This window comes from Brassica rapa, chromosome A03, assembly GCF_000309985.2.
Source record: "Brassica rapa cultivar Chiifu-401-42 chromosome A03, CAAS_Brap_v3.01, whole genome shotgun sequence".
NCBI classification, from domain to species: Eukaryota; Viridiplantae; Streptophyta; class Magnoliopsida; order Brassicales; family Brassicaceae; genus Brassica; species Brassica rapa.
The window spans coordinates 21,481,331-21,505,783 of NC_024797.2; the positions used below are offsets into that span (position 1 = coordinate 21,481,331).

Sequence of the window (24,453 nt, forward strand, 5' to 3'; positions counted from 1 at the left end):
ACAAGCAACCAACTATTGTTTTATTAAAAATTGCCTAAATAATCTAATACAAGACTTGCTTATCAATTTTACACAGCCAGCTGGTACTGAAAGATTTCTAATCTACCTAAATTTGTCTCTCTGTCATCAGTACTTCAGCAAGTACTCCAGCACGACCCAAGAACACACCTAAAAGGGAATACACACGACTCCATAACCATTTTATAGTAATCCCACTTTCTCAAAACCATATGTTCAAGGAATATGGATAAGGACAACTTCCATATTAATAATTACACTTTTTTTCTTCTTGGAATGCACATATTCCCCAAGGCATAAACTTGGTCCACAAGTTTATCTCTTGTCTTTTCTCCATGGTATAAACTTGCTCCTCAAGTTTATCCCACACCAGCTCGGCATCTTGCATCCACATGGTCTCCACCACTCTGCATGCCTCCTGGTTCACTCTCTCACACACACTGCATCAGCAACTACTTCAACGACTACGTCAAGACATAAACACTCAGTTTATCTTTCTCCATCTCAGCATATCTTGCATCCACATGGTAACCCACCACTCATGCCTTATGTAGGAACGACTAATGTATCCAGCATCAGTGACTTCGTCGCCTAGTTAGTCACGAAAGACTATTAACATCTACAAGCTCCACTTGCATCTTCAATCTCCCTCTTTTAGCTTTGTGTGCCAATCAAACACAATACTCATCTGGTTCAACAACTACGTTTCCTCACCTGAAAACTTCCACACTCGATATGCCATTCTCCCCACGAACAAAAATAAATATACATGTATTCTAAAGAGTTTTTATTTTATATGCTTTCATATCTAAATTTAATAACCTTCTATATACAGTAGAAGCTTTAAAAAATTTATGCTTAAAAATTATGTTTTTTTTAATTATTAGAGGGTCTAAAATATTTTTTTGCCAGGGGCTCCTATAAATTATGAGCCGACCCTGTCTCAAACAAGTAACAACATAGACAAAAAAGTTGTATATTATAGACTATACTAATACCAATTGCCATACTGATCAAACCAGGCTCGACAAAATCATCTCAATGATTTTCCTATCATCATTTTGGAAAATTGTTACCATGCGATTTATAAGGACATCTAGTTAGATACTTCTGTTTCATCTATCTCTTTTATTGGGATGATATCTTTAATCTCTTCAGTGTATGACTGTGATAGACACTGGCCGTAAAAAGAATGAATAGCGAATGTTGGTTTTGTCAATTTCTTCGTCAGGTCCAAAGTCTGCGTTTTTAATAAAGTAACTTGGTAAATAATGCCAAGGGGCTAAAGGATAGAGAGACGATGAAGCTCGGTAAGCTAGAATGTGCGTGGCGTTATCGACGTTTGCGTACTAGTTCCTTGTACAGAAAATTTCCATTTTGGCGACAATTTCGTTTTTGTTGTCATTTAATGATAATGCTCAACGTGCTATTTTATTATCATTACCAAACGGTTTTAAATCTGTCACGAGAGTTAAATTAACTTGTAGTTCAGCTACCACCAACCCTACTTGGGTCCGTTATTAAAAGTTAAAAATCATATTATTACTCTTTTTGTTAGTTAGTTATAAATAGACAAAACATTAACTTATTTTACTTCTTTAATACCAATTAGCTGCATACGTACTTTTAAATTTCATTTCTTTAAGCAAAAAAAAAACCCTCTATCACATCAGAGGATGCTTCTGTATAAATGGGTATAAGATCACTCCATTTTACTCAACTCACAAGTTTATAACCATGACATCTATAATAGAGAAGCAAAACTTCAAAGTCCTCTTTTCATTCTTCTTATTGGTTTTATTCTTCTCCCATACTGTTTCCGTGTTCCCAAAATACATTGATCAGAAGAAACCCTGCAAACAATTTTCCTTCTACTACCACGACATCATCTACGATGGCGCCGACAATGCTGCAAATGCCACCTCAGCTGCGATCGTCAACCCTCCAGGATTAGGAAACTTCAAATTTGGAAAGTTAGTGATCTTCGACGACCCCATAACAATGGACACGAACTACCTCTCAGAATATGTGGCTCGCGCACAAGGCTTCTATTTCTACGACAAGAAGTTGGGCGTCAATGCTTGGATCTGCTTGACGTTAGTGTTTAACTCGACGGAACACAAAGGGACGTTGAACATAATGGGTGCAGACTTGATGAGGGAGCCGACAAGAGATATACCAGTCGTTGGTGGGACTGGTGACTTCTTTATGGCACGTGGGATCGCTACCGTTGAGACAGATGCGACTGAAGGGTTAAGGTATTTCCGTTTAAAGATGGATATTAAACTTTATGAATGTTACTAAATAATGTGTGTTCTGTTTGAAAACTGTGTGTGTGTGGCAGGAGATAATGTGTTTCTAATAAGTGTTGTAATTTATCTATTTATGTGTTTTTGTCAAATCGTTTTTCTCTTGTTTTGTCGTTTGTCTGTTGTAATGTTTCCCCAATCGTTCGATGCCATAATAAAAATGAAAATAAAATATCATCTTGATTGAAGAAAATGCCATCTACGTAAAGAAATGAAAAGAACATTGGATGATTGGGGAAATTTAAAAGAGCATTGTAAATTTCCTACCATTCCACAGAATCACTATTGGTCAACTAAGCACGAACAAAATATATATCCTCATCTAAGTTTTTTTTTGTTGGTCAAAGTTACATCACATGGCTTACACCAAATCAATAAATGGTCCTTTAAATAATTGATTGATGTTGTAACAAGAAAGACAAAAATATTCTCGGCATTTAGGGTTCCTATGGAACTTTGTACTCTCTACACTGCGTATAGGTTTCGCCGACGAGTGAACTGATACAAAGGATCGACAATAGAACAAACTTTCATCATGATCAAGCCCGTCGGCGTCCAGAGGAGTCTGGTACGTTTCTACTCACGTTCTTGGCTATTTTTTGCTATGTAACCTGTGTTCTCGAGAATCTTGTTTCTGTCTTCTTATATCAGCTGACTTAGTGTCGTTAAATCTTGTCTTTCCTCACAAGCACCGTATGTCTGCTGCATCGTGTATTTCAGGTCGGTGAAATCATCGGCAGGTTTGAGAATAAGGGTTTCACTTTGAAAGGTAAATAACTTGCTCTAGCTTAGCTTAATTAGTGGAATATATCATAATCCGTATTTTTTTCTGGCTGAGTTGTTGATATTGGTGCCATGACATGGTTAGGTCTAAAGCTGATCGCTGTGGACCGTCCTTTTGCTGAGAAACACTACCAAGACTTGTCTGCCAAGCCTTATAGCCTTGTTGATTACATAATTTCTGGCCCAGTGGTTGCAATGATCTGGGAGGGGAAGAATGTTGTCTTGACGTACGGGAAGAAAGATCATTGGAGAGACTAACCCTGCAGCTTCTGAACCAGGAACCATCCTTGGTGATTTTGCATAGACATTGGCAGGTAAGAACCAGTTTGTTATTATTGTCCAATTTATTGTGTCCGGAGAGAATGAGACACGAGATGATTGGGGAATGTTTGCAAGAACGTGATCCATGGGAGCGACTCAGTGGAGAGTGCTAACAAGGAATCTGCATTTGGTTCCCAGATGGACCTGTGAATATTGTATGTGGTTGGTTGTTACCCTTTTTCCATTTCTTATGAATCAAAACATGTTTTTTCGTTCTTATAGTTGTTAGCTTTGTTGCTTCTGCCTTCCTCCCTTGCAATCTGTGAAGGCCTATCTTGCATCGTTATTTTAAAGTTTTAATCTCAAAACATGACTCCGTTTGTGTGTGTGAGTGTTTTCTTGTCCTTTAATATTTCCAGTCCTCGAGTTACAAAGCCTATTGTTGTTCATCAGCAGTTGTTTTAGTTTTCCGAAATTCTAAAACACTGACATTTGTGTTCCCCTCTTTGTTTTGCACTAGTGGTTTGGTAGCACTAGAAATGCAGCTAAAATATAGGAAATATATATATTCGTAGCTACAGACTGTAAACTAGTATATACAAACTTATCTCATTATTGTATTGTGTTAAAAACAAGGATTTTTAATGATGAAATCATTCAACTAAATAATTTAAAGTGGAGATTTAAGATAAAAACCTTCTGACTTTTTTTAATAGATCTCTGTTTATACTATCGGTTAAATTAAATAAATTGGTGTTATCAGTAAATCTTTAGTTTAGGAGTTCTTACGCAAACCAAACTTTTGTTAGAGAGTTCTAACATTAAAAATTCAAAAATACAGTAAAAATTATGTAAAAATTTAATATTAAGTAAAAACTATCACTTAGGGTGTAATCAAATTAAATGAAAATTTTTATGGGGGAAAATAATTTTTTTATAAAGTAAATTGCAAATGATTTGTAGCTATAAAATATGAGGGTACACGATCCTTTAGTCTAGTGATTTAATAATGTTTCTACACTATAAAATCTTGGTTTTGAGTTCCAGAAAGAGTGAATTATGCAGATTAATGAAAATAAAGATTTACAAGAGATTTTCAGCATCATGATGAGATGTGAGTCTTTATAAGGCAGCTTAGGATAGTGCAGATAGTCGTGAATCCTTATAAAATCTGTAAAATTATTGATTATAAAATTATCGATGTAATATTATTTATAATTTGAATAACCAAAGTTATAAAAACTATACTGACTATGGGATAATATATATATGGGTGGGCAAAAAAGAACCCAAAAATTAATATTGAACTGAATCGAAAAGAATGAATCCCACCGGAACTGAGACTAGTATAAATATTTGAATGGGTCTTCGTCTATGGTATTTTGGATTTTGTGTTTTACCTGAACTCGAACGGATCTAAAAGCCCCAAAAATTAAAACCAAACCAAAATCTATAATAAACTTGAACCCAGTCCCGAATAGTTAACAAAAACATTCAAAAACCTAATAAATATCTAGAATAAAGATATATTACGTGAATAATCAACTCAAATACTTATTTAGAAATACCAAATAGGTAGAGGAGCAGGACGAAAGAGTGATGAAGATATCATCATCAATCCATAGACAAAGCCGAAGCAACGACCATATCGACATGGTCATACATACATCTCCAATATATCCATCTTAAAACCGGAATTGTTCAACAATCTGAGGCATATGAGCCTCATATCAAGTGGCCTCGGAAAATATCATTGAGAATAATAAAACAGCAAAAATATCAACAGATTTTAGGATATGTAATATGTTCATTACACTATATCTTCTCAATAATTTTATCATACATGCCCGGCCCTGTAAAACTAAACAAAAGGCCGGAAGAACACATAAAAAGGCTGTCATCTGACCTACTGATAACAGTTGAAGAAATGGCCAAATTTTTTTTTTATATTAAGGTTCCAAATGGTGACTGCGGTTTGAGCGGTGCAGGACAAGCAGTTTAACTGCAGTGCGGTTTAACTGTGGTGTGGTTTTAACAGTTATAAAAATGTATAGATATATAGTATATGTAGAAATTTTTGTTACTGTTAACTGCGGAGCGAGGCGGGACGATGGTTACCATTTGAAACCTAATGGTCGGAAGCATCTGCTCTAATGTTTCTGCTCAGTACCGCTACTGTTTTTTCCTCAAAAGCGTTAACTTAATTTCACATTCACAATATTTTAATGCAAATCATTTATATGTTTAACCATACTAAAGATTTTGCAACTGATTCAAATAAGATAGAGCGATAAATTTTATTTTTCTCGTATGTTTTTATTGTATAGATCTTTGAAAATTGTATTAAAACATGTGAGAAAATTTAGAAGCCGTAATCATCATGATAAACGGTCACGTAACTCCATTTTTATTTACTATTTTATATTAAATTAAACTCATTAGTTAAAATTTAAAAGATCGCGGGACAATAGTATGACGTAAAATCTCCGTAACTTTCATGGTTGTGACAACATCTAATATCATGCATCCAATTTGTGTGATTATTTATGTTATTCTAAGTTTCTAACGCACCGCCAATATCATATCAAATCGTGCGTAGACCCAAGACAAAATAAATGATTACAACTCGACTGAAACCTAGCGGGTCATACATACACGGCCCATAATATACACTATTATCCTATGGACACGAATAATCTCACTCGCGAACACAGAACATACAGTCCACCCTCACTGTCACCGACACCTAACGCGCGCGTCAGCGACTCCTTCAGTTCTGGTTAGTCGCTTTCGCACGTAACATACGCTTACTGCTCACGTGCAGCACGTGAGAAAAAAGGCAAGAGACGCGCCTAGCTAACCTTTAAGAATGTCCTTGAATCTCGAGCCATATTGAATCCCTAAATATTCTTGCAGAAGGTTCTTCGGTTCTTATCCGCACGCGCTTCCATGTCCCCCCCAATAATTTAACGCATACTCTACATTTTCTTTCAGACGTGCGTCTCCGTCACACAAGCCTGAAACAAATACATAAATTTATAATGTGAATTATTCCATGTTCAAAATTGCGCTAGGCGTCTTTGATTAATGCCTAGCGAATAGCATAAAAAATGGAGATTAATCATCGATTAATTGAGGATTAGTTTTTGTAATTTTAATAAATATGTATATATTTATGTTTGTTGTGTAGACATAATGCAGAAATTATAGCTTAGTTTGGTGGTTCCACCTTTCATTTTCAAAAAGACTGGTCATGGGTTCGATACAGTGAAGGGATGGACGCTCTTTTAAAAATTTTTGGGTTATTAATGATGAGAAATTGATAAAAATATCCCGTCTTCTTCCCTTCGAAATATTTCTATAATCCTAAATTCGCCGTCAACAGTTTTGCTTCACATTTTTCATGGCTTTTCCGGTCTAAATAAATTGATTATTGCTATTGTACAACATATCTATCAAACCTTGTTGATTTCCATCACGAAAAGTGAAAAAAAAAACTGACTTTCTCAGGACACTGAGTTATTAGCCGAATAACACCCAATCGACGCGCTTGCTTGCCGTCTAACGTATTTATGCCGTAAACCCGGTCGATTTGCCCGAGTTTTCGAACATGGAAATTATCTCGTCCAATTTTAATGGAAAACTAGATTTTTACCCACATTTTACAGTGCAAATTATTCTTACAAACTTTAATTTAATGAAAACATAATTTAGTTGTTAATTCTAGTTTGGATTAGTTTTGTTTTAGAATTTTGGATGCGGCCTAATTACATTCAAAAATATTTTGATTTTTCTTTCAATTTTTTGAGATTTTTTCAAATCTAATTTTTTAAAACTTTAAAATTATTATTTTAAATTTTGAATCTTAATAATATTTAAAAAAAAATCTTAAACACAACCCCAAAACATCACTTCCAAATCTAAATCCTAATTCTAGATTTGTTAATCTTAGATATATATATATATATATATATATATTATACTTTAAAATATATTTTGGTCATTTTGATATTTATGTATTATATTTGTGATTAAAAACATCTAGGATTATACTAAGATAATTTTCTAAAAGTAGTTTATATTGATCCATAAGAAAAAAGGTACTTAAAAAAAATTGATTGTTTTGTCTTGTAGTAATTTCTATGTTGAGAAATTGTTTTCATGTACTGTACTGTTTTATTAGATGAATGTAACCACATTTGCATTGACCTAGGACCGTTGTAGGTATGTAATCATACAAATATTTTAATATATTATAGTGTGACACGTGGCAACAGTTGACATATTTCACATGAATTAAAAAAATGATAAGATATACTAGTATATCTTTATTTAATATATAATTATTTAAATAAAATTATTTAAATAAATATTTATTGGTTAGTTAAAAGGGTAAAAAAATTATGTATGAAAAATTACATTGGGAGCGACTCTTTTGAAATAAATAAAAATTGTTAAAATGACATTTATGAAAAAATAGGAGTTAATTTTATTATAGGATTTTTTCTGTATCAAATGGTTGTCAAATTAATGGTTGCAATTTTAATATAGATAGGTTTAATATTTTTAAAAATATCTTGGAATACCACAAGTTGATTGTCACTTTTCAAAGTATATTCAATAAAAATAAACAAATATTTGGGTTTGTAGTTTAATAATTATTGTTTAAGTTTTAGTATTTAAGGGGTGAAGTTGAGTTATAAATGTCTTTAAATATTTTATAAGTTATTCCTAAATATTTATAAGTAATTTAAAAAGGTTAGTTTTATATTTTTAATCACAAACTTAAAGTATTTATAAAAATAATAGCTTTCAAGAATAAATTTTTAAAAATTGTATCTAATATATGGTACAATTGAGATTTTCCCATTTAATTCTTTATCTTATCTTTCATTTTGATCTTAGTTCGATTTCGTTTATGGATTCCAATTAAAAATGGTGAGCCTAATAGTAATGCTATTATATGCAATGCAAATATCAATACAATTTAATATATTTTATGTTTGCGAAATAACTGCGATATAATTTTAAGTAATAAAATATATAGATACATATATATATTTTTGTTACTATTAAATACATGAGTGCGGTTTGAATCGTCTCATAAAACCTTATTAGTCTCAAACAGTAAATATATTATTTGTACATGATAAAACGGTCATGTACCGCATACTATCTGTGGCCAATACTAGGTTCGTATGTTATGTATAAACATACTATTTTATGCGTTCGTTAAATAGAATTATCTTTAGTTATAAGGAATTAGTGTTCCATGTTATGGATCTCATAAATAAGTGGAGATGGTTTAATAAGCTACATTACGGATTACAGAATGTGTAAGTTTGCGGCATGGGCTGCATTTGTAAGCTCAAGGTTCTTACACAGTTACATGTGTCTAAGTTAGCGAGGCTAAATATAAGTATATTCAGTCAAGTTGTTGTTATATACAACTTTGTTATATATTATTTCTGATGTATTTGAAACTATTTGTCTTTTAAATTCTTATATTTTCTTTGTTTATGGAAGTAGACAATATACTATTCTGGAACCACGTTTAATTTGTGTTTTAGTTTATATTTAAATAATATAAAGGTTATTCTTTTCACATATGATCTTAAAGCCATACATGTTACAACAATACTTATAATCATACTAAATTTCTTAAAAGTAATTGTAATCGAATATTACTAGCACAGTAGTACCTTCGACTGATTTTCTGCTATATGAGACTTCAGTCTTTATATAGTAAAAGAAAATATAATTATTGCTGGTGAGGATTGAAACGGTGTCCCAAAAATAAAATTGCATGGATCCACCACCGACGAATGGAATTTTTTTTTTTTTATAATATCCTAAAACATAAATGGAACTCACTATTTATTCAGAATTCATTTCAAAATCGATAACCTAATTGGTTGTGAAGGACAAAAATATTCATAAGTTTATTGATTAAAGTCGAAAGAAATCGAAAGGAGTAGCCACATTGCTAGGAAGTCCCGCTTGCTCAGGCCCTTCTGTCACCACCGACACATTTTAGAGCATTTTATAAGAAAATATTTTCACTCTGAAGAGAGTAACAAAAGAGCAAGAGACAAAAAACGAAAGTTCAACGTGAGAGACATTAGTATCTTAGTGAGAGAAAGTAGATCTGTTCGGTTCCGGCGTACGGCCGGCGCGTGAGCGAGCGTGCCGTCACCGGAACCGTGGTCTATCCGTTTAAAAGTTTTCCTAGTGCCTCACCTTCGTATCCTCCCCCACTATCGCCTTGTCTGAGCTGTGGATCCGGCCTTATCTATGATGCATGGAGGGTTTTGTCTGGAGTGAAGACGCGGTCGTGGGGAAGGGTTTCTGCGGTGGAGAGGCGGTTTGTTTAGATCAAGGTTCGACTCCGTGAGGGGGAGGCTTTTACAGCTCCGTCGTCGTCGGTATTCTCCGGGAGGTGGAGGCTCCGTTAGCTCCGCCGCCGTCGGTTCATCTTTGTCGGGAGGGGGAGGCTTACCGAGCTCCGTCGTCGCCGTTTTGTTTCCGGAGGGTGGAGGCTACTATAGCTCTACGCTGCCGGCTTAGTGCCCGTATGAAGCTTGGGTGTTAGCGGTGAAAGGTTGTTTGGGTTGTTGTTCTTCTCGGCGGAAAGTTGAGGTTGTGGTTTCGGATTTACTCTCGAGAGAAGAGTGGGTGGTCTTGATGAGAGCGCGGTTTGTCCGATGACGTTCTCGGTGGAGGACCATCGGAGAGTAAGGTAGTTTGAGGCGGGTTATGAGATCCGGCGAAACGAAGGTACGGTGAGGTGGCTCTGGAGACGTTTCGAGGCGGAGACGGTCAGGTCGAGGCGGTGTGCGACGCGTGTCGATCCGAGGGCGCAGATGCTTCCACGTGTTCAACAGCCAGCTTCCTTGATGCGTGTTTCCAGCCGACGTCGTTCGGGCTCGTATGGTTTGGGCCGCGGGCCGTTTTAAGTTTTAAGTATTTAGTTTGTTGCCGTTAGGCTTTTGGGCTTCTACGCCTTTGTATTATGTATTTGGGTCTTGGACCATGTTTGTTGGGCTTGGCCCGGTTTAATATCAAAAAACAAATCACTTGGCGGAAAAAAAAAAAAGAGTAACAAAAGAGCAAAATGAATGTTGTCTATTAGTACCTCACAAATGAAAATAAATATTTTCCAATATTAAACAATATATATAGCCATATTTTCTTTTTTCAAAAGAAAATAATAGTAAGACTACCATTTCATGGCAACTAAGTATAACTTTTTTATCAAAATTTTACCTATCGTACAGTAAACAAAGTGAAATTGATCACAAATTTGATGCTTTCATCAATATAGTTGACATTTATATTTGGAATTTTTGATTACATCATGGTTTCATGTGTAACCGTCTCCAAATCAAAACATACGAGAAAACTAAACGACAGTAAAAAAAAAAAAAAGAAGCCCTCAAAGCTAGATTAATTACAAAAGAGCCACCAAAAGTCCAAAAGTAACTCACTTTCAGTCATCATCAACACCGACCTCTGCATCGCCACCACTATCCGGCGTAAATGGCTCCGACAATTTCGTAGAATTCCGACAAAACCCGTTCCCCTGTTTCTCCCCTTTTTCCGCCGCCACAACAAAATGCCCTAACTCTCCGACGACCTCAATAAGATTCTCCTCGCATAGAAACTCCTCACTGTACACTCTCTCAAGCTTCCTCCCAAACTCATGCACAAACACATCCGTCGTCTTCTTCTTGCCGGAATCTTTACTCTTCGCCAAAACCGCCGAAGTAAAAATCGGAGCCATCCTTCCCGGGGAATCTCCGGCGTACCCACGCGGCCCATCGATCAGAATCACATCCCACTCGATCTCGTACACGAAGTTGGGTAAATCGTTGATACCCAGTTTACAATCCGAGAACAACAGATTCTGAACCGGTCGACATTCCGGTCGGGTTTTATAATAACCCAAAAGCTTACCGGCTTGAGAGACTTTGGTCGAGTAAACGACGTCGTAAGCTTCAACACCAGGATTGTTCTGCTCGAATTTGGAAACGGCGTAAGAGTTTTCGTCGACGAAGACGGTACGGCCTTTGAGATTTACAGATCTCCAGAGGAGAGACTCGTGGGAGAGGCCGAAGACGAGGAGGTTGCAGGAGGGGCCTTTGGAGTTAATGACGGTGGAGACGGCGGAGAGTTCGGGGAGAGACATTGAGGTGTTTGGTGGTGACGAGGAGGTGTAGTGGAGAAGCGCGGCGAGGATGGGCGGTGAGAGGGAGGAGGAGGACGGTGAAGATGAGGAGAGGGAGTGGGAGGTTGTTGCGGCGGAGTGGAGTGAGGATGAGAAGAGAGTGAGTGAGAAGAGGAAGGTGAAGAAAGATAGGAAGAAGATGAATAAGAGGCGGTGGTGATTCGCGGCGGCGAGGGCGGAAGCTGATTTAGAGGGTAAGGGAGTGTGGTGGTGGAAGAGGATCAGATTAGTATTTGCATTGTTCTTCATTTTCTGACTTTTTTTTATTTGAGAAAAAAAAAGAAAGAAAGAGAGAGAACAAAGACGAAATGTGTTGGTGGTCTCTTTGAGGAACGGCTTTATAAACAAAGAAAAATTAAATTTGTTTGTTTTACTGAACCGGTAATTTCTAAAGACCCGAAACGGATGTCGTTGTCAGCTTTTACTTTTGTTTTATTAATGATCAGATTTCGAAATTTTGAAATTGGATGTTAAATCAAGCGTTTAATCATCTTTTAAAGTATATCACACAAAACATATTCTCAATCCCGTACACATAATAATATCATATTTAACTAAAACCTATCATTACATAACAGATACATTTTGGCTGTTTTACTATGCTCCTTTAAATTATGTCAACTTTTGATGAATTTTGATTTCTTGAATTACCTTTCCTTTGTGACAAAAAAAAGAAAAGAATTACCTTTCCTAATTTAATTGTAGCTACATGGTCTATTCTAAATAGCATTGCTTTGTCTTATGTCTGAATTTGATAAACGGCAATCATTTGTCTTATACCGTTACTTAAATTATGTCAAATCTGATTTCTGGTATTAGTTTTGAACATAGACTAAAGAAAGCATATTAATTCTTCAAATGATATCGAATACAGTGACCTATCATTAAATATGTTTCTTAATATGCTTATCCTACCAATAGAATGGAAAAGGTAATATACTCCCTCTGTTCCTAAAAGATGTATGTTCTGGAAAAAAAATTTGTTTCAAAAAGATACATTTTTTATCTTTTCAATGTATGATTTTATGAAAAATTGTAAGTTTCAAAAAAATTAATGGTGTTTATTGAATTTCTATTGGCTAAAATTTATGAAAAATTGTTATTCACAAAAAACAATGCATAATTAATGAGTTTTCTTAATATATGTGGAAAGTCTAGAATATGCATCTTTTAAAAACAGAGGGAGTATATAGTTTCACGTGGTTTCTCATAGCTCCATTATAGTGAACAATTTATAACAATAACTCTACGATGTATTTTTTTTGTGATCAATATAAACAGACTTTATTACGACTCAACAAACCAAATCGGTAGTTTGAATTCATATGAATGGTATTAGTCATCTAATGCCTAGCGTCGCGTACTAGTCTATTCCTCTTTGTATTATGCGTTCGTGAGATATGGATAATTTGCCATTTCTGTGAAATTCTCCTTGAGAATATATGTATTTTCCAAATAAACTGTAAATGCAGATCATTTTTCTGGTTCTAAAACCATCTTCTAAATAGTTCTATGATTTATTTTTCTCTAAAATACACATATTCATGATGAATGTACTTGCACTATATTCATGATATATAGTTTTCAGAAGTATCCTGTACCATGATGAATAGACTATTCAATGTTTAAAAATCGTTAGATATTGTTGACATTAGACATTTTATAAAGAATTAGTGTGTAGATGTTGTTTAAACTGCTTTTTAGAAATATATATATATATATATTTTAAATCGTTTACTTTATAACAGATTTATCTTTTAAACCGATTTTCATAACATTGGTAATATTTGTAGCACAAAAGTTAACTTTTAAAATTTTGGCAATCAATAGTTCGCAGAAACTACATATGAATAAAACCAGACTTAACTCTTAACCAGTAAAACAAGAGAACTCGACAACCGTGATTAAGTTTATTATTAAACTTGGAAGGTTCATTGTATAACTTTACTAAACTGGAAACTTAAGTTGCAACAATAATTATTTTTATTTAGTTTGATAACACATGAACATTAACTGAATAACAATATTTTTGTTTACAAAAGATACTATTTTTTTTTCCATTTTTACTAAAGAGGAACAGTAAAACTACAAAGAATCTATTTTTAAAGAATTTTTACTAAATTGACACATACTTATTATTACTAGAATAATTTATATGCTGTAAATATTATTATATAGTTTTATGGTCCAAAATACTCTCATAGTTATAACAAAAATGAATTACAAAAAAGCCATTAAAATGCTGTGACACATCATTATTGGAAACACAATTTTAACAATAAAATATCTGTCGTAATTGAAGTCTATTTATTAAACATGTTTAGAAATTTTTTGTCAAAAATGTGGTGCCAAACTTTTGTGTGAACAACATATCTTTTTCTCAAACAGAATTTACTATTTCAAGAAAATGAATTACAAAATGTCAGCAAAATGTAATGATACATCATTGTTGGCAGATTTTTTTTTAACAATAAAATATCTATAATAATTTAAGTCTATTTGTTAAACATGTGTTTAGAAGGAAATCTGTCACAACTTACAAGCGTGTGCCTGACTTTCTGTGAGCAACATATTTTTTTGCTCCAACAGAGTTTACAATCCCGCTTTTGTTGAAAACAGATTTATCTGGATCAGTTAGCCAACTGAGGGAGCAGATTTTTAAAATTTGGCAATTTTTTCGAGCTAGTTAGATTTTTGGGTAATATTTAATTTCTATATAGACAAAGTTAATATAATTTTTTTGACAGATTTGTATAAATGATTTTAATTTTTAGTAGTTGTACTTATTTAGTGGCATATGTTTCAAATTAGCCCATTTCAGAATTATTTTTTTGAGGTAAATATTTATTACTAGATTGCCATACACTTTGGTAGTAGATTTGTTCTATATATGATGGCAGACTCTTAACCGAAAATATAGGGTTAGCGTAAGCCAAAAATTTAACCGAATTAAATTGAATTCTGATCTATATCAAATTTGAACCAGACTTAGGTTTTTAAGTTTGCAACTGTTTTCGTCATAAATGAAGACTAGATTCTGACCCGCGCTTTTCAAGCACGGGTTTATTTTTGGTTTTAATTTTTTTTAATAAATTTCTATATGAGATAATATATAAGTCTTAGAACATTTATCCGAAACCTACGAATCAACTGAAAAAAAACAAAACTAAAATTGAACCGAATTTCATAAATAACCGATCAGATGTTTTATCTCTTGAATCAAAAAATTGAAACCAAACCGAGAACCAAATGGGTATATGTATTTTTAAAATAAAAATTATTTACCTACAAATATTAATTATATTTAATTTTTAACATGTGCTATAATATATGTTTAAATTTGTATATAAAATTTATATTTTTTATTTTAAAATTTTAATCGAACTATATTTAATTTAAAAAAAAAATCAAACATAATTTGCATAAAACACATAGTTGTTTTTAAAAAGATTAACAGAATATTTTTTATATAAATATTTGATGTTGTCTGATACCATAAAACCTTATATGCAAAAACTATTTACGCTAAATACACTAATCCAATTGTAAAACTATGAGATTATGATATAAGGCCATCATATATTATATTTTCCTATTCAGTGTGGTATATGTTCGTAAAGTTTGAAGAAAATATAATTTTGTTAATGGAAATGATCCATTAGATAATAACATGTGGACCTCATAAAATTTGAATCTAAGGAAACCTAACAAAACAAACACGTAGTATTTTGAAATAAATGAAAACGTAGTCCAGTTTGCTACGCCATGGTATTCTGCGGGTTGTTATTAAAAATGATAGGGTCAAGTTTTTTTTGAACGAATATAGGATTAAGTTATGATTTATTTGCTTGTATATAATAGGTTAAGTTAATAATGAAAGGGTCCAAACAACCTCTTTTTAAGTAGATTTATTAAAACTCCTTCTCTTTTAATAGTATTGATTACAAAGTTGATTTTTCTGAACATGAGTTGGAACTGAGGTAGTTTTTTTGCCGAATCAAAATCTACTCAAACAAAACCTTGATACACCACATGTGAAAGTAGGAAATAAAAGGAAGTTTCATGGCTTTTGGATATTTGAAAAGTTGAAAATGTTAAATTATGTGTAGAGTTTAAAGTGAATAAAAATCATACGGAGAAAGTTAGCAAAGATCTGAAAGAAACTGGACCAGTATACTGACCTATTGTGTGAAAACGAAGAAGATGCGTATGACAATGCATGGTGTTATTTAACATGATTACCAAAAAAAAATACATGGTGTTCGATTTGATTACTACGACAATTCTAATTGGTTAGGGTTACAGAGAAGAATCAGAATGTTACTGAGATGAAGAATATGTCTTCCCTCATTTTTTCTACAAAAGATGTTGTGAGAACAAGTGTATTGTCCACCAGATGGAGAAATCTTTGGCAACGTGTTGTTGGATTGGACTTGAAATCCCGCCATTTCCAGAATTTCAGTAAGTTTGTGAGTTTCACTGACCGGTTTTTCAATTACCACAGGGACTCTTTGATCTCCAAAGTCTGTTTAAAAATTTGTGATAACTTGATTATCACCCCATGGATTGATCTTGTGACCGCAAGAGGGATTCAGCATCTTGATATTTATTTTGTAATCACTTACACATTTGATCTGATACCTCTGAGCTTATATACCTGTGAGACGTTGGTACACTTACGGCTCCAGAATGTCTTATTGGTTAATACCGAGTTTGTTTCCTTACCTTGCCTAAAGATCATGGATTTAGAAGTTGTTCGCTGTCCCAATGAGGCCACGTTGGAGAAACTTATTTCGGGCTCTTTTGTTCTGGAAGATTTGAAGATCCTTCGGTACTCTGTTAAAGGTTCAAAGGGTTTAAAAGTGCGCTCTCGGACGCTAAAGAGACTTCACCTATATACTGGTACTACAACTTCTGATTGAGGCTCCTCTACTCCAGTGTTTGAAGACTGATGTTAACTTAACAAATCAATTTAGAATCATCCATTCGGGTTTCTTAGACAAAGTAGATATTTTCTTTTTTGGTGTCCATGAAAACCCCGGCGGGAGAAGAGTGGATCGTGATATCCTCACTGATATGTCGATGGTCAGCGATCTATTTATTCGTTGTATTTTTTGGGAGGTATACTTGTCAACATCTGAACATTTTAAATAACCATCATTATTTATTTTATCTTGCCAAGTTCTTGTTCTTTAATTAGTAGTTGAACATTGAGTATTGAAGTTATTTTTACTTGTTAAATTGATAAAATTGAGTTGGCTTTTTAGGCAAAATATGGTGGTTTAACTAATTCGTTATAGTATTGGACGGAAACATACTGTCTACACTTTTATTCAGGATATATATGATGAAAGATTATTTTGAAAATGATGGAGAAAACATGAGACCTTGTTGACTAACAATGCAAACATAACTCAAAAACCAAACTAAGACCAAATAAAGCTATAACCATGTGAACATACAATAACATCAAACAGTCCTATTATTTATAATTAGTTTAAGACTTTCGAATCATAAAAATAGTGTACTTTTCTCTGGAATAGGTTACTCAAGTTAATGTTTTACTAATCAGTCTTATATTTAGTTAGACCTCGAGAATCGTTAAAATTTCAAGCCTTTAAAATAATTTGGTACTAACACAAAGCACTAGTCGACGCTTACTAAAGTGCGAGACGTCAGAATTTTCATTTAAATTACACAAATATTTCAAGAATCAAGATTCCCAATTTTATAGCCAACCAAAGATGACTCAACCTGAACGAATAATAGAAAAAAGTAAAAAACTAACACAAAAGTACAATATGACGTTTGCATAGACATGAGATTCATTGCGTTTATGCGTGTGTGTATATAAGAAATCCTCAGTTTGTTCTGCTTGGAACTGCAAAATATTATATTTTTCTTCTGTTTTCTGTTCTGCGTCATCCTGCAAAACGAAGATCTTGTTTCTGCAACCAAACATGAACAGCGAAGTCTCTGAGCCGATTCATATTTGTTTTTTCCCCTTCATGGCTCAGGGCCACATGATACCAACCCTAGACATGGCCAAGCTTTTCACCAGCAGAGGAGCCAAATCAACCATCATCACAACCCCAATTAACTCTAAGATTTTAGAGAAACAAACTGAAGCATTCAACAATCAAAACCCTGATCTCGAAATTGGAATCAAGATCTTCGACTTCCCTTGTGTAGAGCTTGGTTTGCCTGAAGGGTGCGAGAACGTTGACTTCATCAACTCATACCATAAACCTAACGCAGGTGACTTGTCCTTAAAGTTTCTTTTCTCTACCAAGTACATGAAACAGCAGCTAGAGAGTTTCATTGAAACAACCAAACCGAGCTGTCTCGTGGCCGATATGTTCTTCCCATGGGCGACGCAATCCGCGGAAAAGTTCGGTGTGCCAAGACTTGTGTTCCACGGCACATCGTTCTTTTCCTTATGCTGCTCTTATAACATGAGGATTCGTAAGCCTCATAAGAAAGTAGCTACGAGGTCTACACCTTTTGTGATCACTGGTCTCCCCGGGGACATAGTTATGACATCGCAGCAAGCTAATGTTAGCAACGACGAAACTCCAAGGGGAAAGTTTATGAAAGAGGTCAGAGAATCGGAGTCCATTAGCTTTGGTGTTTTGGTGAATAGCTTCTACGAGGTGGAATCTACTTATGCCGACTTTTACCGTGATTTCGTTGCGAAAAGAGCTTGGCACATCGGTCCGCTTTCGCTCTGCAACGTAGATCTTGCGGAGAAAGCTGGGAGAGGGAAAATAGCAAACGTTGATGAGAAGGAATGCCTGAAATGGCTCGAGTCTAAGGCAACTGGTTCAGTGGTTTACGTGTCATTTGGCAGCGGAACTAGCTTCACCAACGAGCAGCTGTTAGAGATCGCCGCCGGTCTTGAAGGCTCTGGTCAAAATTTCATTTGGGTGGTTAGGAAAAACGAAAACCAAGGTAAAAAATGAGTTCCACTTTAGCTCTTATATCATCATATGGTTTTATCAAGATATCATGCTAAAAATTAATATTTATGTATTTTTCCGTATTTCTATAATATATATGATCTGATACCATGGCAATGAGTAAATTGGCTAATGTTTTTGAGAGTCTGGAATCAATTAACGTAACAAATTTAATTTTTGGTGTTGGTGTGGTTGGTGGATAGGTGAAAATGAGGAGTGGTTGCCTGAAGGGTTTGAGGAGAGAACAAAAGGGAAAGGGCTGATCATATGTGGGTGGGCCCCGCAGGTGCTGATACTTGACCACAAAGCGGTTGGAGGATTTGTGACGCACTGTGGATGGAACTCGGTTATGGAGGGCATTGCTGCGGGGTTACCTATGGTGACTTGGCCGATGGGCGCAGAACAGTTTTACAACGAGAAGCTATTGACAAAGGTGTTGAAAACAGGAGTGAATGTAGGGGCTACAGAGTTGGTGAAAAGGGGAAAGTTGATTAGTAGAGAGGAAGTGGAGAAGGCAGTGAGAGAAGTGATAGTTGGGGAAGAGGCAGAGGAAAGGCGGAAACGGGCTAAGAAGCTAGGCGAAATGGCCAAAGCAGCTGTTGAGGAAGGAGGGTCTTCTTATAATGATTTGAACAAGTTCATGGAAGAGGTGAACGGTAGAAAGTAGAAGAAAACTGAACATATTTCATGTTTCTTTTTAACATGTTTTATGCTGTGAGATGGATTTTTTTTACTTGGTTAGCTTTAGCTACGACCCCCTAAGTCAGTCGTATAAAGTTGATGGAATGTATTTGGTACATTTATGTATCTGCTTTGAGATCAAAATTCTCGTTATCCGTACAACATATTTCCTGCTTTCTGCTTCCGATCATCACTTCATGCTTCAAATTTCATACATAACCTGAAGATGCAAAGATCAGGTGAACCAGTTTGATGTAGGCATTATCTGCTACAACGAGTGTGCAAGTAGAATAATCGAAATGTAGCAGAGCTGAAGACTTGGAAATCAAATTTTGGAAAACAAGCAGCTGAAATTTTATTTTAGAGAAGGAATATCTCCTTTTGGAATTTTCATAAAGACTTTGTAGAGTTTTAGGAAACTTGTCATATTTGGAGATTTGGAGAATATCTCTTAAGAGGGTAGGTTAGCTGTTTGGCTACCAAGTATAAGTAGTCTTGCTCGACTTGTGTATTAGAGTTATCACTTGAGTTGTATTCTTAGCATAAGTGTGAATTTTCATAACTTATAAGGTGAGTGAAAAGCACAAAGGGTTAATGAGTGATGTTCTAAAGTTTTGTATTCAATCTTAGGACGTGTGAGGCTAAAGGAACGAGTCAAGACTGTCTCGGTCTTGTTGAGGTTAAAACTGTAAGTTCATTTTAAAAGAGATATAATATATACACATATCTTTGTAGAGAGATACTTTGTATTGTGTGTTACACTTTGTGCTATAGTTCTTGCATTTACATTTGGTCAGAGCGGTCACCCGTTTCGATTGTACAACAAGTGAGATCCTGCGTAAAAAATAGAGATTGTCAATTTGCGTTTGACTTCTCTCCTGATGTAAAAAATGCCTATTTGAATCTGCATCCCTTGAAAGATGAAGAAATAAAGGATGATGAAATGCTTGATGTACTCTCCATGATGATCTAGCAGACTTTCTAACAGAGGGAACTCTGAGTATGAAGAGCTTGACAACTTGGTCTCTATCTCTGTGCAAAGCTGCTCTGGTCACCAATGCTGCATACAACTGGCTCTCTTCCTCTCACAAGAATCATGTATCCGTTGAGAGGGTTCGACTGACCTACAAGATGTATCATGGAATTTGAGTTGATGTGGGAGAGATGACCTTCCACCAAGTTTTGAATCTTAGTCTACTCCAAATGGAAGGTTGAAAGAAGACACACGAGGGTTGGCATTCCCTAGGATCATATTTGGGATTCTTCAAAGCCAGTATCAACTGAAGAGGAAGCTAAAGGAGAGGTTGGTTCAGTACAAGGAGGATGTCCGACTTGGTGAATAGTATCTCTTCAAGCTGAAAAAGCTGAAAAGAAGAAGGGAAAGTCTGTTTCCTTGATGGTTTTACCAAGTGAATATACGGTAGATCCAGCAATGCATAGCTCGACAATACTTCTTGAAACTCCCTTATGCTTTTTTTTCTTTCTTTTTGTCAACTACTCCCTTATGCTTGCCACTGAGATTGATAGGTTCACATAGCCATAGTGCTCATCATAATCCAAGGTTTTGTTGTAAGGGAGTAGAAGCATGACGATTTTTAGATATTCCCATAACTCCATCAATAGATATGTTTGATGCATATACATGAACAACAAAATAACTTCATGTCATGATAAAATGGTGTTTGATGCTGAAATGTTTGTTGAATCAATACAATAAAAGAATCTAAAAATAAAAGATTAGATTCTTGAGGTTTAGAAGAAATCTTAAAGAATCAAATGAGAAATCAACATCAAAAAGAATTTATAGATCAAAGATTGTTTTACATGTATGATTACAAGTGTAAATAAGTCTAAGAATCCATAAACTCTTTGTAAGAAGTGTTAAGTCTAAAAATGAGGAAGAAAAACCTTTTTCATCAAGAGATGTGTATCTCTATTTATACAAAGATGAAGTCTAGGGTTTCCTAGCAATACGGGCCTAGTTCAATGTCTAATGGGCCTTGAGGAGGATGTAAATCTATCTCCAACAGTCTAATGGACCTTGAGAAGGATGTAAATCCATCTCCAACAGTCAGTTGACTACTTTTAAACATTAGAATTGTTTGTGACTGAAGCAGGCATTGTCCACCACTAATTGAGATACTCAATCGAAACCACTGATAGAGAGATTCAATCTCATATCACCATCCATTGTCCGACTTACGATCCTCAACCAGCCAGCTCATTTGGCTAGACTGTACCAGCCTTTGACCCACTCCTTGGCCGCATCAATATCTTGTTTGTGGAATCGTAGAAGTTTTATGCTTCCATCATAGAGCCACATACGTAAATTAATAGTCTTGTTACAGATTGCTCCGTGTTGCTATGAAACCAAAGCTAATTTTTTCCAAGATTCTAATTTCATGTTAGTACTTTTATGATATCATTATTCATCTTTATCACCTACTAAAGGGATATCTTTAAAAATATATTATTCATTAAGTGTAAAAGATTTTTATACTTTTGTTCTCTATATATATAATAAATAATTATTTAAATAAAAAAATATTATTTTTTTTATGTTTCTGAATTCTACCTTTTTCAAATTCGAACTGTTTTATAATTTTTTTTTTCTAATTTGTTTTTTTTTAAATCAATAATTATGTTTGAAACTATTTTTTCATTTTTTTATATTTTTAAGTATTTATTTATATATTCATTAAAATTCTGTATTTTACATTCTAATAACTCTACTTTACCTCTCAAGTCTAAATCATAAGTCTAAATTAGTTAACTCTAGAAATATAAATATCTTTTTATATTTCACTAAAGATGAGGATAAAATTGGCTAATGTAAACATAAAAAATAGTATTATAAATATGGTATATGTGGTAATTTCCCAAGATTCTATCTATATAGCATTTGTGTCCTGTAAAATTAGATTCATTTAAAGTTGGTTCTTTGCTAAGTGTAATTTATTTTCTATAATATTAAATATTTTTAATAAAAATAAAATAAAGATCTGCAGTAAAAAGGAGTATCTAATTAATTTGGTCCTTCTTTTTGTTTTAACTTATGCAATCTTCTCTACTAAAGTCTAGATCTTCGCTGCATTTAATGATTATTTTCGTTAAATATTAGATACTATCCTGTTAATTTGAAGTCAAGAATATGTCATATGAGTAATGATTTAATTTGTTGCTTGCACTTATTCTCTAAAATATTACCAAATTTAAGATATTTTTAATTTTATAACATACTATTAATTATATTTACTATTTTTAAAAAGTCAAAACAATTAAAACATTTTAGGCAACAAAGTAACTTTTTGACCCATCATGCTCGTATTTATACCCCCTACAATTGTGGTGTACATCATTAAACCAAAATCATCCTCACTAACACCGTTTTGAACAAACTACACAAGAAATTATTTCACAACTCAGAAAATATGAACAGTCCTCGCGTAACTATTGCAGTATTCTTGGCAGCAATTGTTTTTACTGCATCTTGTATTGGGTTTCTTTTCCTCAAATTAAATTTTACTCATTGTCCGCTACAATAAATTATTAATATAAATTTTCTTCATAATCTCACATAAATTTTCCTCAAATTAAATTTTCTTTATAAATTTTCACATTTTGTGGTGGAGGGTAAGAAAGAAATCATAATCTCATTCAAATGCAAACAGAAATCAGAATGCTTAACAAACATTGCTTGCCAGGCTTGTGTTGATTGCCGATGCGATAATGGAAAATGTAGATGTCATGGTTTCAAAGAAGAAATCGCGAATCCAACAGTTTCTTCATTAGGATCTTGATTAACTAATTAATTTCCTATGTAAACTATCATTTTATTCGTAATGCAAAATAGTAATTTAAAATAAAAGAATAATTTTGGTCTAAATTGAGGTTATTTATTTATATTTTTTCTCTATTAGATATCATTTAAAGAGAAAGAGGCTTATCCGATATTTACATGTAGAAGAAGCATGGTGATTTTTTAAGTTTAGATTGACGGTGGTTCTAAGGAATTTGTAAATCTCTGGCACCGTTCGTTGCATTTCCGGCTGGCTACACTGTATAATACATGGCGTATTTTTGAGTTAGCCTTATCTACTTTTTTTATATGGACTTTTACTTTTTGCAAAATGTTTAAATTGTTTGGTTTGTAAACTAAATACCACCCAACTAGATGTCCTATGGACTTTTTACATGTGTCAACAAAAAAATAAAACTCCCTCTATTAGGGTATGCTAAAAAAAATATTTCTAATTAGATGACGTTTTTAGTTTTCTATATTAAATTAAATAACTTTTATATTATATGATTCTTAATATTATGCAGATTGTTATATTTCTGGTTAAATTGTGGTTATGTTAATATCTAATACTCTATTTGTTTCTTAAAGATTTTATGTATTGTTTTTTTCACACATATTAAGAAGACACATTAATCGTGCATTGTTTTTTTAAATTATCAAATTCCAATGTTTTTTAACCAATAGTTTTTCAGTAAATCTAATCATTTTATTGAAATTTATAATTTTTTTATAGAAAACATAAAAAAATATATTTCTGTGAAACAATTTTTTTTTCTTAAAACTTATATCTTAATAAAATGGAGGGAGTAATATTTTATAAAGAAAATATTTTAAAAATACTTTCATAATTTTTGTGCATAGCGTCATCTAATAAAAACAGAGGAGTAATAATAATAAAAAAGCAAAAGAGAAAAGAGAAAAGAATCTAAGCTCTCATACTGTCATACATCGATGCTATATTGTACCCACACTTGCTTATAAGCAGATACTTTCTGGGGGTGATTGGTAGTTGCTGTAGGTGCTGTCCACAGCCTATTTATTTCCACAGCACCAAATTCAGAGCAATCAAGCTTTAAATTTTTTTTTGAAACCACAGCTCTTAAAATATCCTACAGCTGTACAAGTGCTCTGCAGAGCCAAATATCCAAAGCAATTTTTTAGTGCTTCAATAAAATTCTACAGCAATAAAATCTAAAGCCACAGCAAAAAGTCTACAGATTTTTTTCTACAGCAAAATATTTAAAGCTACAGCCATTACCAATCGGACCCATTACCTTTTTTGTATCGTCATCCCGGATCAATAATAAACACATTTTCGCTTTTAAATCACATCAAATTGATTATTTTATTGATTACTTGCTTGATATGTTAGATTAAACCGTAACTCTAATTTTTGAGTGAATCATATGGTTC

The 24,453-nt window shown here is 33.8% G+C and overlaps 4 protein-coding genes and 1 pseudogene across 4 annotated transcripts; 4 read left to right on the forward strand and 1 right to left on the reverse strand.

The window, feature by feature from the left end:
* The first annotated feature begins 1,717 nt into the window (after nt 1-1,717).
* Nucleotides 1,718-2,520, forward strand: LOC103860419 (dirigent protein 6). The gene has a single exon (XM_009138021.3). It carries the CDS (start codon nt 1,756-1,758, stop codon nt 2,320-2,322), a length of 567 nt encoding a protein of 188 aa, XP_009136269.1. The 5' UTR covers nt 1,718-1,755; the 3' UTR covers nt 2,323-2,520.
* Nucleotides 2,521-2,683: 163 nt separating this feature from the next.
* LOC103861098 lies at nt 2,684-10,799 on the forward strand (annotated as a pseudogene).
* On the reverse strand, nt 10,658-12,520 carry LOC103860420 (protein IRX15-LIKE). Its single transcript, XM_009138022.3, has 2 exons — nt 12,284-12,520; nt 10,658-12,249 (listed from the first exon to the last, which is right to left on the reverse strand). The coding sequence occupies exon 2, from the start codon at nt 11,845-11,847 to the stop codon at nt 10,861-10,863; it is 987 nt and encodes a 328-aa protein (XP_009136270.1). The 5' UTR covers nt 11,848-12,249; nt 12,284-12,520; the 3' UTR covers nt 10,658-10,860.
* Nucleotides 12,521-12,730: 210 nt separating this feature from the next.
* Nucleotides 12,731-21,184, forward strand: LOC103860421 (UDP-glycosyltransferase 73B5). The gene is made up of 2 exons (XM_009138023.3): nt 12,731-18,549; nt 18,761-21,184. The coding sequence occupies exons 1-2, from the start codon at nt 17,559-17,561 to the stop codon at nt 19,222-19,224; spliced, it is 1,455 nt and encodes a 484-aa protein (XP_009136271.1). The 5' UTR covers nt 12,731-17,558; the 3' UTR covers nt 19,225-21,184.
* A 681-nt stretch (nt 21,185-21,865) lies between these two features.
* On the forward strand, nt 21,866-23,154 carry LOC103861099 (defensin-like protein 287). The gene is made up of 2 exons (XM_009138807.3): nt 21,866-22,730; nt 22,851-23,154. Exons 1-2 carry the CDS (start codon nt 22,670-22,672, stop codon nt 23,036-23,038), a joined length of 249 nt encoding a protein of 82 aa, XP_009137055.1. The 5' UTR covers nt 21,866-22,669; the 3' UTR covers nt 23,039-23,154.
* Nucleotides 23,155-24,453: the final 1,299 nt, after the last annotated feature.